Consider the following 13,180-nt stretch of genomic DNA (forward strand, 5'->3'; position numbering starts at 1 on the left):
AGAGACGTGTTGTGTACTTTTTTTCACGAGTTGTTATTTGTGAATTGGGAAAAAGCCAACCAGAGAGGAATGTACTCACTCTCTGTCAGTCTTGTGTGAGGCGTGAAAAGTGCAGCAGCTCACAAACACGATTCAGGTTTTCATCTCTGCAATGTGACTGCAATTAAACTGACGTTTATCTGCCAAGAGAGAAACAGACGTGATGAAATGCTGGTATATAAGTAGTAGTATAGTGAATGAAGGATTTCTTACACGTTTGAACCCTCCCCCCTTTTCTAAATAGTCACATGTTCCTGAGAATCACAGCGGAGCATGAAAAACAAAATGACGCCTACAGTCTGTACTTGCATTCAACACACTCCTGGTGGTTAAACCTAACATACCCAACATTATGTCCAACGACTGTGGCAACCACATCAGTCATTTCTGTCATCTCAGAATGTGAAGTATACTTTTCTTTTCTTAAAAACAACTAGTGCAATGCATATTGTGTTTTCCAAAGTAGACAAATCAGGTTTATTTGTAATAAAAAAAAAAATAAGTCAAACAGGAAGAAAACCAGTTGCTCAGAAATGAGGTTCTGCTTCATTCGGACCAGGTTTTGGTCTCCATGAGGACTACTTGTCCTAATGAGGTCAGTGTTTATACCAGAAAAGGTCCTTTATTGGAAACCAATACAAGTACACACACACACATACAGCTGACTCCTGCATTTGAAAGGTTTCTCTGACAGATAGAGTTTGTGGCAGTGAAACCTCCAACAACTCCTCACTCACTCATCTGTTTTCTCTCCTTCACCTTCTTCTGCCATGGTTGTCATCTAACTTGTCTTGTTCTCTGGTGTGTTTTCCTCCTGCAGTGTTGGCTGACAACCTGAAGTCCAACCCCGGGATTAAATGGCAGTACTTCAGCTCAGAGGAGGGCATCTTCACCGTCTTCCCTGCTCACAAGTTCCACTGCAAAGGAAGCTACGAGCACCGCAGCAGGTCCTTTGTTTATTTTTGATTGTTCTCAGCTGTTTGATTGGGTATTAATAATCTCAAAACAGGCTTTTTAAACCCGCAACTCATTCCTGCCTCGTCTTCACCGTCTTCCCACCTCCTCCTCCTCCTCCTCTTCTGTCAGTTGCCGTGGGGTGGCCCAGAGGGCATGATGATGGCATGCTGCCATCGCACACCCTGACACACACACTGCCCCTTGCAGGAATGTGGTCCTGATGTACCACTAAAGCCCACTGGAATTTCACACTTCCACTGTTGTTGTTTTTTTGTTTTTTTTTTACAGCAACAGCTTAAAGATGGCTTCTCTTTTGCCTTTAATTTCACTATCTTTGTCTCTCCGTTGGTCTTTTTACTTTTTTTAATCATGTCCACTGGGATTTTTTAATTTTATTTTTTACCCCTCACTGTTGGAGTGAGTGAGCTGGCACATGGCCATCATAGAAATTACACTGCCTGGCTTACGTCAAGTGTGAATGAGGCTTTGTGAGTACATCACTGGCCTTGGACAAGGAGACACTCCACTCTGTGTTAGTGTCTCCTTGTCCAGCAGACCACACACACACATTCTGACAGCCTCACCAAAGCGTTATCCACATGCAGTAAATGCCTAACTCCTACTTTGACCAAATTCATATCTTTGCCTCTAAACTCAACCAGTATCTCAGAAATGAGGTTCATTAGGATCAGGTTTTGGTCTCCATGAGGTCTACTGGTCTACTGGTGGTAACAAACACAAGAACACACCCTCTTAAACCTGACAATAGTCTGTAGGAACATACAGTGACACACAACAACCTTTAAAAGTAGAAAAAAAAATAGATAAAACAAGGATAGATAATATCTTAGTATAGCGTCGTTATTTTTGCAATGTGACTGTCTCACTGTCACACAGTAAGTTTATATGACATTTCAGTCCGAGTAACATGTTAACATGTATTTTAAAAGTCTGGTTTTAGTCACACAACTGGCCAACGTCAGCTTTTTTTTATTGTTGAATCGCAAACAGAAACAACAGTAAAGGGGAGAGTAGAAAAAGCTGCAGGACAGACACGGAGAGACGACTCTTCAAGAGTTTATTCACACAAATTAAAAACACTGTACCCCATACGGTCTATGTACTTCAGGCACGTTTTCATCGTGTGCCACAGTGTTTCAGTTCATCATTCCTGTCGGTGCTTGTTTCAAAGATGAACTGACTAGAATTTAGTGGTCAGATGTCACAGTTCACCGTCGCTGTGACTTGAGGAATGCTAGAAAACTGACTCGGAGATGAAATGATTAATCGGTCAATGGTCAAAGCTTCACAGTCGCTTGATTGGACATGCTTTTGTCCATAGCTCAAAAACTCACACGCAGTTATGACGTTATGAAGATGTGACATTTTATATTCTGCAAAACTTAATTTGTTTGCCATGAGCGCAGAGCTTCAAGGCTGCATTAACCCTTTGGTTCACCTCTTATTTTTAGCTTTTCAATCACAACTTTATGCTCACAATGCTTCTACAGTTTTATATCGCGTATTGCCGAGTTCCCGCGGATCCTTAAAAGTCCTAAAGGGCATTGAATTCATACATCTAAAAACAAGATGAACCTAATTAGTAGTAAAATGTGTTGAATCCCTCTTTCAAAAGTCTTGAAAATGTTGACACATAGGAAGTAGGCTTTTATGATGATTTTTTTCTCAAAATAATTGGTAACAGTTATTTGAAGAAAATAATTGATCAAATGTGTTTTGGGCAGTAACATTAGTCTTAAATTTCACTCCAAGTGACATTTAAAAAGTCTGTGTATTTATCTGATGTGGCCGTGTGTGTGTGTGTGTGTGTGTGTGTGTGTTCCCTGCAGGCCCGTGTATGTGTCTGCAGTGCGACCCCAGTCTAAACACATCGTGGTGATGGTCGACCATGGAGCGTCCATAACTGATACGCAGCTTCAGATCGCCAGAGACTCTGCACTTGTCATCCTTAACTCCGTAGACGAGCACGACAAGGTAACTGCAGGGGGGATTAAACTCTCTGTAGTTTGCCGCTGACCTTAACTGGCGTCACCGTTAACCACTGTTATCCCTCCTCGCCAGATCTCCATCCTGTCGGTGGCAGAGACGGTTCGTTCCTGTTCCCTGGACCAGTGCTATAAGAGTCTGCTGTCACCAGCCACCAGTGAGACCAAGAGGAAGATGAGCACCTTCGTCTCCAACATCAAGGCTTCAGATGGAGCCACGCACCACGCAGCGGGTTTCCAGAAGGCCTTCCAGCTGCTCCGAAACACCACGAGCCTCAGCAAACACAGCACCAGTAAGCACCTGTGCGGAAAGCATTCCTTTGAACGGCATCATCGTGTTTTCTGGCAGTAACTAATATCTATATGTGGTTCCTGTTTCTTTATCAGCAACAGACATGGTGATCATCTACCTGTCATCCGGCATCACGTCCCGAGACTCATCGGAGCAGGAGAAGAGGGCGACGCTCAGCGTGGTCAGAGAGGAGAATCGGCACCTTAACAACTCCGTCATGATCCTCACCTACGCTCTCATGAACGGTACATGCTTCCTCTTCAAATCACATCACTTTATACAAAACGGTTTACATTTGCCATCACAATCGGGGCGATTTTACACAGTGAAATGCATGACATTAAATAATGTTTAATGCAGCGGTCTCAAGCTTGCAGCCTTCAGTCGATTTCATGCAGCCAAGATAAAATTGTGAGTCATTCCTGTGTTTATCTTTAATGAATAGACTATTTAAGAGCAATTTCAAAACAACCACAGTAAACCAGTGCTGTTCAAAGTCATAAATAAAACACGTAATTAATGAAAGCTCACACGTGGAAAAGAAAATACATATAAAAAGAATAAAATAAATGATGTTATTGCAATTTCATGATGGCACATTATTTTTATATCATTTAAAGCTCATATCTCTCCCCCATACTGAACAGTTATTGCCAAATTAATTTCTTGCTCTGCAAATGTCTCCTTTCTGGTTCTCCTGGGAGCTGCTTCTATTTACTCGACATCCTTTCTCTTGTGTACAATCAGCTTAAGAGAAAACTGAAGCTTAGAGAGGTGCTCAGAAACCTCAAAGGCTTTTTGTTGTCATCATCTGTGTGTGTGTGTGCGTCTGTTCGTTCGGTGTGTGGTGCACATGCTTCCTCTCCCTCCTTTTTATTGTGTCCTTGTCAGTGCATCTGCTTTCTCTGATTCCCCACCTTGCAACACACACACACACACCTCTGCTGTGCATGCATTAGTCCACCATCAATACAAATAATTTTTGCATGGTAGAATGGAAATGAGGGACATCTAAGAGAGGAGAGAGTGAGACTTCAAAGGGCATACCTCTCCCTGTGTGCGACTGACAGAGGCCGTGGCTGTTTAAAGAGCTCTGTGATGAAAAGGCTGCTGAAATCTCTCATCCTCTGAGTTTATTAGAATTGCATATCCAAAAAAACATTTGTTTTGTCGCTGTTGATGCCGCTCACACAGCTGAAAGGCCCACACTGTGTGTCTTATTCCCTGCATCCCTTGCCAAATGTGAAGTGCGTGTGTTTATGCACACGAGTATGTTTGTGTATATTAATAAAATACTCGCTTATTCTCCAAAAAACAAAAATTCTGCCCCGTCACCTGTAGTGAGTTTTCCAATAGATTCTTTTCATGTATTATGGTCACAAAATTTCAAGCAGCATCAAAGGCTTATGATTAAAAACTGCAATGATCTCTTGACATATTTATCTGGATAAAATAACTCCACATCAAAATGTTTCACCACGATTTGGGATTAACTAAAGAACTTGTCTTGAATATTCAAAAGAGGCGAGTTTCAGTGGAATTAATTTCTCTCCAGAAAATCACTCAGCACATATTTCATATATTATGAATATTATAATGACACAGGAGGGCCACACGGTTGCTCTCCTTTGCTTTTGCAGCAAGAAGACCTGGTTTCGAGCCCCGGTTGGAACAAGGGCCTTTCTGCATGGGGTTTGCATGTTCTTTCCTTGTGTGTGGGGGTTTTCTCCGGGTCTCTCCGGCTTCCTCCCACAGTCCACACACATGCAATATGGGGATTAGGTCAAATTGGACCGTAGGTCTCTTTATGTGGCCCTGCAATGGACTGGCGAACTGTCCAGGGTGTACCCCACCCTATCGCCCTATGTCAGCTGAGGTTGGCACCCCCCGTGACCGTCTTATGGACGATAAAGCAGTAGAAGATGGATGGATAATTACACATGTTGCTCAATGACGCCCACATAACTTTACACTGGCTCAACATTCAGAATGTCAGGACCCTCACATTGAAAGAAAGTGGGAAAGGCCACTTGCTAGGCAATCAATAGTGAACCAAACCTTGTGCTGTCAGTGAATCACTCCTCTGTGTTTGTTTGACATTGCCACCCAAGATGACACGGGCCGTCACCCGCCCAGCGTAATGATCAGCAGAGCAGAGCCTTGGCATTAAAAGGGGATTCTGCTTTAATCCAGTGAATGATTGGATACTGGCAGACATTCTGTGTCCCTATCCTTCCTAATAGGTTGTACGATGCCAAATGTTCCAGGTGACAGCTGCAAGGTCCAACCATAGCCATCCGCTCTCCCTCAAATGACCTTATGGGGCTCGGAAAAGATCGAGTCTGTGCGTTAACTCCTCAACTACATGGAGGATTAAGTTGTGATTTCTGAGCGACAGATGCAGGGAGATTGTACAAATAATGACACGGGCTCACAGGTTACGGCCTGCTCGTAAGAAATATCTCTGTCAACGTGAGGAATCCACATAGCGACGTGTGACCATGTGCGTTGTTACAGGCCTCTGGCTGCTTGAGCATGTGAACTGTACGGGGTCAATTGTTCCTTGAAATACAACGCCGATGAATTCATCCCATTCGGCAGCAGGAATGTGATTTGTTGCTCGCCAGCTCCTTTAAAGAGTTGTTTTTTTAAACACCTTTAGAGGAAAGAAAACTATTGGTTGCCTTCTATACAAGGAATTTGAGTAATGTTCTCTCTACTGAATAGCTTTTTACTCTGTTATAAACTCATTCTCTACCCCTCTCCTTCTCGCCCACCTCAGAGGGAGTAACTGGCCTGAAGGAGTTGGCGTTCCTCAGGGACCTGGCCGAGCAGAATTCTGTCAAGTATGGCGTCGACAGAGCAGCAGATCGCGACCGCTCCTCTATGACTTCATCGTCCGGTTCAGGAGCTTCAGCGATTCCCGTGGTGAAGGGAAGCATGATGGTTCTGAACCAACTGAGCAACTTGGAGACAACAGTTGGTCGCTTCTATATCAACCTTCCCAACCGCATGATCGACCTGGCCCGCTTCAGTCTGCCCTACTCTGATCCGATGGGAGACGGTGAGTAGTCTGGACCCACTTCTCCATGACTCTGTGTGCATGTTCAGAATTGAGGTCAGCTCAGTTGTTTTCATTTTGAAGTTGGCAACACAATGTAACTTGTGGTGAACATGCAGTGGCTGTACCGAACATGCCGAAATCAGAGCAGATGTTTGATTTCTAACGGGCCGATCACATGGTCTGTATTTTGCGGGCACAAACAAACACAAATGAGAGCAACATGGTTGTGACGTGCATCTGCTATGACGCCTGTTTTTCTGAGCATATCCGTAACGCACCGACATGAAAGCATCTTGACATTTTGGGAATGCAGGGAGTGCTTTCAGCTTGTCTTTTGATGCTTGGGGCAAAGTCAAAGTCAAACTGGTCCTTGTTAAATCTGAATCTGAAGTTTTTAACCTCTGTCGTCCAGATGAAGCTCTTGAATCAGCTGTTGAAGCAGAGGTTTTACACAAACACACTATTAATCTTTCTTTTTTTTTCTTAGGTCGATACTAATTCATTCATTGTGTTCACATGCATGTTAAAAGTCCAATTTAAGTTGTGCTAAGACAATAATTTGGTTTCCTAAATGTCATGTAAACATGTTAGTCAGACTAAAATCGAGCTAGTCTGAATCGCACTAACAGACCTGGATAATGTGATTCATGGTTCGATTACTCCAATCACCGTCCATCTTTGTGGTTTGTTTTTCTGTGACGCACTAGCTTATGGAGAGATGCAGTGTCACCTACAGAGGCGGAGTCAGACATACGCGCCCGATAAATCGATTCACTCCTCCACATGTATACCCGGACACGGCAAGTGTTCCAGTTGCCTGTCTTAGTCGGACTACAGCCTCAGTGCGATTTAACTGTGCATGTAAACGTGCTGAGTGAAGCTGCTGCAGCATCTGTTATATCTGCTGTCTTTTATTATTACGACAGAAGTGCACGGCCATTACTGCCTCAGTTAGAAACGGCTCTGGCTTCTGGCTTCCACGCGTTTTTCAAGTATTTTCAGACTCTGCATGTGAACAACTCCTAAGTCAATATTTGTGACTATTCAGGGCCTAATTCAGGCAATTTGAGAAGCTGATTGTGATTGAATTACGCACTTTTTGCAGGGTTTTTACTCACTCACCAAAGTTTTGGTTTTTGTTATACTGTTGTATCAACTCTGCACTCTTCTTTTTTTCAGGCTTTATTATGACTGTAAGTCGGCCGTGCTACTTCGGTAACATGCTGCTGGGCGTCGTCGGGGTGGATGTGAACCTGGCCTACATCTTAGAGGATGTCACTTACTACCAGGACTCACTGGCTTCATACACCTTCCTCATTGACAACAAAGGTCAGTCTCATGAGTACTGGAAAGAACAGATTTTGTTGGGTACCTTGTTCTCCCACAGAAGAACGAGCTGGTCCATCTGCTGGTGCCCTTTCACCAATGTGTTTTCAGCAGCCTCAAATGTTTTTTTGGCGAATTATGAAATAAATTCTTACAGCCTTACAGCACAGATTGCTAATCCAGCGACAAAACAATTTAAAGTAAACTCCTCCAGTCTACTGGTGCTACTCCAGTATCATCAATCTTTATACGTCAAAGTCTGAGAGAAACACGCTCAATGTTTTGAAGAGAGTGTATTTTCGTGTTCTTGTTTGGAATTAGTGGAATTACTCTTTATTTTGTCTTCCTCCACAGCCATTAATCTCAAATTAGACGTAATTGATGTCTTCTCTGTAGTGCTGGCACTTCTTTGGCATTTCATTCTCGGCTGAGCCATGGCTGTGTGTGTGCGTTGCTCCAGCGCAGGGCGGTAGAGCTCATGTCCGGGCTTGGTTTGTCTTGGCTCCAGCAGAGGGGGCTTGACCAAACTACTGGTGCCAAACAACAATCAAGTTGTGTGCTCTGTAGGCCTGTGGACTCGTGTTATTAATGGACAGATAGTTACATTAGCTGCAAAATGAAAAAAAGAAAAGAAAAGTACACCGCTTTGGTGACACTGTCTTCCAGTTAGGTGGACAGGAGGGATGAAAAGTGGAGGAAATAAACTTTGAACCTTGAAAAACTTGTTTTAATGCATTTACTGGCAACACAAATGCCACCTTTTTTAAATTAAAACATAAAGAGATTAATAGCCAGAAGCAGAACCACAGCATCCTCAAGCTAATTTGTGATTTTCTCAGAACGTAACCCATATTTCAGCTGCAGTGTTTTTCTCTCGTGCTGCCAACACATAGAAGGAAGTGGACAGTGTTGGAATGTCAGGAATATGAGGATAAACGTTGTGGAGAGATGGCATATTTTCTCATTTTCACACCATTGCTGCATAACTAATTTCTTCAAATTAGCTTTTATTTGCTGCCTGTTTTCACAAAAGTGGAAATAACCAAGGAAACCAAAATGAGTGTAGGTGAAGTTTTTGAAAACAGGAGTGGGAAAGTCTAGAAAACAGCACCCATGTGTTCACCGCCCTTAACATGGACGTGCATCACTCAATAAAACGCAGTTCTCAAGCCCTATAGCTAGTGTTAGCAAGTCATGACTAATAATGCTAACGTATCGTCATGTTGCTAGCATCGACCAGTACACTTACTAACCTAGCGTTATTACACACAGTACGTACCCCAGTCAAATGTTAATCACACATTGTTACTATATTTAAAAAACCAGCATTTTTACATAATTAAGTATAAAATCGTACACAGGTAGCCTACAGCTAACGGTTGAGGAGGAGGAACACTTGTGTCAACCATGAAAGTTGACTTTCCCGCTTTTCCCAACTACTAAATACAAGTGTAAAAACATGTAGAATAACTAACTAATACGCTACTTTGGGAAAACAATGATGTCATAATGCCCTCCCCTCTCTTGCGCTTGCGTTAGCTGTTGCTTATCTTTGTTGTTGTCTTTTATTTTCTCACCCTAGGGAACTAGCGTCACACATTGATATCTTGCCTTATAGGTTCACTTGTATGTGGTTTAAAGTCTGCGCTATGCTAATTAAATAAGAAGAAGGAAGGCTAAGGAAGGTAGGAAGAAGGCTAAATGAAAGCTTACATTTTAAGTAGCTTAAGGAGAGGAGAGTGGAGAACAGGTGGGAAACATTTAAAGTTGGAGGGGAAGGATTTGTGGAATGGTGGTGAAAGTATGGTGCAGGAAAGTCATAAAACAAGCAGAATAAGTGACGTACTTCACCCGATTGTGGGAATAAGTGTTCAGCAATGGAATTGTTCACAATTATTATTTGTTATGATTGCGAGTGAATTTTTGCAGCTGTGTGAGTTTGGCTGCTGCTCTGCTCAATGAGTCTCTTTTTTTCTGCCCCCTCTCTCTCTCTCAAATGTTTGTTATTAGAATCATTATGCCATCAAATTATAGCTTATTACTGCGCCGTACTTATTAGCACAGCAACTTGGTAAACATTGACAAATGACTCATTACAGTTATTAGCTGGTATTTAAATTGTCTGCTGCCAATGAGAGTTTAGCTAAATATATTTAGGTAAATAAGCCGCTGACTGGAGGTTTCAGGACATGAAGATAAAAATGGTATCAAGGCGTTTTATTATTTTTATTTTCTCTTTAATTTCATTATCTGCATCTGAACCACACTAAGGTATGTGTGTGGTGTGGGCTGTAGTTTGGTATATTTAAAAGGAACTGAGAGACTTTCCCTTAAAGAATGTGACACACCACACCTGCTGGGAGTCGCACCTTTTCTCCCCCCAACTAAATATTATGCTCTGTATTAGAACTGTGTAAATTCTTTGCTTGTTTACCCCATTCAGTACAGATGGGCTCTTTCTTGAGTTTCTTGTAGGCTCCCAAAAATGATTACTGCCGCTGCTGTGTCACAAAACGACACGCTCTCGAGCAGAACCTCAAATATTGCTGTGCTGCGGGGATTTTTAGATTTTAAGAGTAGAGCAACATTAAATAATGAGCAGTAGTGGTGCCGTGGTCTTGTAGCATCAATAGCTTTGTATTAAAAAGTAGACCCAATTAAGTGTTTTACTGACAGAGAAGATGTGAACCGTAAGAATTCTGTGTATGTGTAGCATTTATTTACACAAACACAGAAGTTGGCAAATTTCCCTTTCGTGTGAGAATATTCACACATTTTCCATGAATTTTTACCAGTTTTACCTTCAGCTTCAGACATGTATAGTATAAAAGAGGCTTAATTTCTGTTTCTCTACAGACAGTTTATGGAAAAGACTATGATTTGTATTTTTGATAGCAAGTCATCTGTAATTTTCATGCAGGTTCCCAATAATTTGTTGTTGCAGATCCAGTTTGTCTTTGAAATGGTTTGGTGGTGTTGATGTTTCTGTCTCAACATGTACTGTATAAGCACCAGTGATCATAAAATCACTTTTCTGATTCCCAGGTTACACCCTGATGCACCCGTCGCTGACTCGACCCTACCTGATGACTGAACCTCCCCTTCACACAGACATCATCCACTACGAGAATATCCCAGGATTCCCTGTTGTCCGACAGAACATCCTCAGGTGCGAATGAAAGGGGGAAATTAAAGACCTCTACAGCAGAATGACATGCAGCGGCATGCATCTTGTGCATAATGTAATGATTTATAAATCTGTGTGTGTGTGTGTGTGTGTGTCTCTTGCAGCCTCCCTCTGGGCAGTCAGGTCATTGCTGTTCCAGTGAACTCGTCTCTGTCCTGGCACACCAACCGACTCAGAGACAACAGCAAAGACGCGTATAATGTCAGCTACGCCTGGAAACTGGTAGGTGACGAACAAAAACAAACAAGAACGATATAGTCAGTATATTTGTAGTTTCTAAGTCAATTTGAGCAGAACAAACATTTGCACACACATATTGTAGAACCACATTTTTGGCTCGAGGGCTGAATGACATTATTAAGAAGTGATGACGATACAACTCTATCTCCCTACTCTTTCATTTCTGTCTTATTGCTCTTAAACATTGCAGTACCTACTTTCAAAAAGCAATATTGAGATTTATGTTCCCGGCCTTTGTGTCTCCACCAAGGCTGCCCCACCTTACATTAGTTAGTGTAATAAAAAACCAAGTGATCCCACACCCTGTCTGTCTATCCCACCAATCTACTTTTCCGCACAGGCCCTCCTTTAGTGTCATGTGTTTGGGAAGAAAAACTGGCATTAGAACAGCACTAACATCGTGCCATATGGAGTCTTTTTCATTTCTGACCGTTAAACCTTTGGCAGGAGAAATAAATATCACACTTTGGGCATTTAAGATTTTGACATTTTTGGGTTTTTTGTTGCTTTTATTTCACACAAACCAAAACACATTACTTCTGCCATGAGTTTTGCAGCATTCTGGGTTTTTTTTTTGTTAAATGACTTTTCCAAAGCCAAATAAGTGGCAGAGTGACCTCAAAAGCATTCATTCAAAAGAGTTGTGTCATTTTATCGGCCACTTATACCACAGCATTCTGTTATGAGTGTTTCACATTGTTCCCTTTTGTGCCTTTTTGACCATAATTAAATTCATAATGTTTAATGCTTTCTTACTGGTGAATAGTGAAAGCTTTACTTTTACTTTGACTTTTCTGATTTAGTTTTTCGGCTGTATGCTTTCCAGAAAACCTACACCTTTTAAGACAAAACATGCGATGCAATAAAGGTCTCCTGTTTCCTATTCATTTATCAAACCTGGCTCTCTCAGAAAGACATTTACTGTTAGACAGTTTCTGTGATTTAATCACAGAGTCTCCCAATGTAGGACCAGACATTTATCTTCTCTGGAAGACGCCCGCAGCTTGTAAAACACTGACTGAGATGTCTGACGCTAAACGGTGAAGAAAAAAAAAAAGACAGATGAGGATAGCGAGTGAGCGTAATGCCTCCCTGGCGTCTACTTTGGAGTGGAGTCTGTAAATTATATTAACGCCCTGTAGTTTGTGTTTGCGAGCTCACGCTGGTCTTTAAAGTTCAATAAGTAATTATGAGCGGGATGTAAATGTGTATATTTAAACATTTACACATCAGTTTCCTTCTCTCCTTTATCTTTTCACTCCACACATTTATTGCACCACTGCCTGCTATATATATAATATATACATATATATAAAAAAAGCCTCCTCTTCTGCTCCTGTTTCATCATGTAGGTTCAGGACACATCGTTCATCCTGTGCATCGTGTACGTGCAGCCTGAGATCCCAGTGAAGCAGCTGAAGAACCTGAACACGGCTCCCAGCTCCAAGCTGCTCTACCACCGCCTGGACCTGCTGGGTCAGCCCAGTTCCTGCCTGCACTTCAAGCAGCTCGCCACCGTTGGTAAGAAAAGCAACAAATCCGCAGACTAATGTACAATAAATGACCTGAATTAATTTGTTGACAACTGAGCATATATGATGTCTCCCTCTCTCTTTCTCTCTCTCCGTCTCTGTCTTTCCCAGAGTCCCCCACTGTGATGTTGGCAGCTGGTAGTTTCTCCTCTCCGTATGAACACCTCAGTCAGCCTGAAACAAAGCGTATGGTGGAGCACTACACCGCCTACCTGAGTGACAACACCAGGCTCATAGCTAACCCAGGCCTCAAGGTACACAAGCACACGGACACCTGCAACTTATGGAAAAAAACTTGTTAATGTTGTTTACCTGAGTCCAAATATCTGTTATCGTAAAAAATCAGTTTCTTACATGGTCTGATAAGCATGTCTAACATAAAAAGAAAAAACAAGTTCTGCATCTTTAAGAAACCCTCACATGGTGTTGGCAGCCTGTGTGCACATGACCGTCCTAGGGGGAGTATGGGGTTAGAATTTGAACTCTAAGCCTCAGTCCCAGCTCTGATTCCCAGGCTCGTCTTAAAGGCCCCTCCTC

The 13,180-nt window shown here is 42.3% G+C and overlaps 1 protein-coding gene across 1 annotated transcript in view; it reads left to right on the top strand.

Moving 5' to 3' along the window:
• The window catches only part of cachd1 (cache domain containing 1), a 72,943-nt gene that overhangs the window by 44,916 nt on the left and 14,847 nt on the right, over positions 1 to 13,180 (top strand). Inside the window, exons 5-14 of the mRNA XM_044044179.1 lie at positions 860 to 986; positions 2,847 to 2,991; positions 3,079 to 3,295; positions 3,390 to 3,539; positions 6,077 to 6,358; positions 7,538 to 7,687; positions 10,730 to 10,853; positions 10,976 to 11,093; positions 12,464 to 12,632; positions 12,755 to 12,897. Of these exons, the coding sequence (XP_043900114.1) occupies positions 860 to 986; positions 2,847 to 2,991; positions 3,079 to 3,295; positions 3,390 to 3,539; positions 6,077 to 6,358; positions 7,538 to 7,687; positions 10,730 to 10,853; positions 10,976 to 11,093; positions 12,464 to 12,632; positions 12,755 to 12,897 (1,625 nt within the window). The remainder of the gene's footprint in view (positions 1 to 859; positions 987 to 2,846; positions 2,992 to 3,078; positions 3,296 to 3,389; positions 3,540 to 6,076; positions 6,359 to 7,537; positions 7,688 to 10,729; positions 10,854 to 10,975; positions 11,094 to 12,463; positions 12,633 to 12,754; positions 12,898 to 13,180) is intronic.

The sequence above is a fragment of the Solea senegalensis genome, linkage group LG14, assembly GCF_019176455.1.
Source record: "Solea senegalensis isolate Sse05_10M linkage group LG14, IFAPA_SoseM_1, whole genome shotgun sequence".
Taxonomy (NCBI): Eukaryota; Metazoa; Chordata; class Actinopteri; order Pleuronectiformes; family Soleidae; genus Solea; species Solea senegalensis.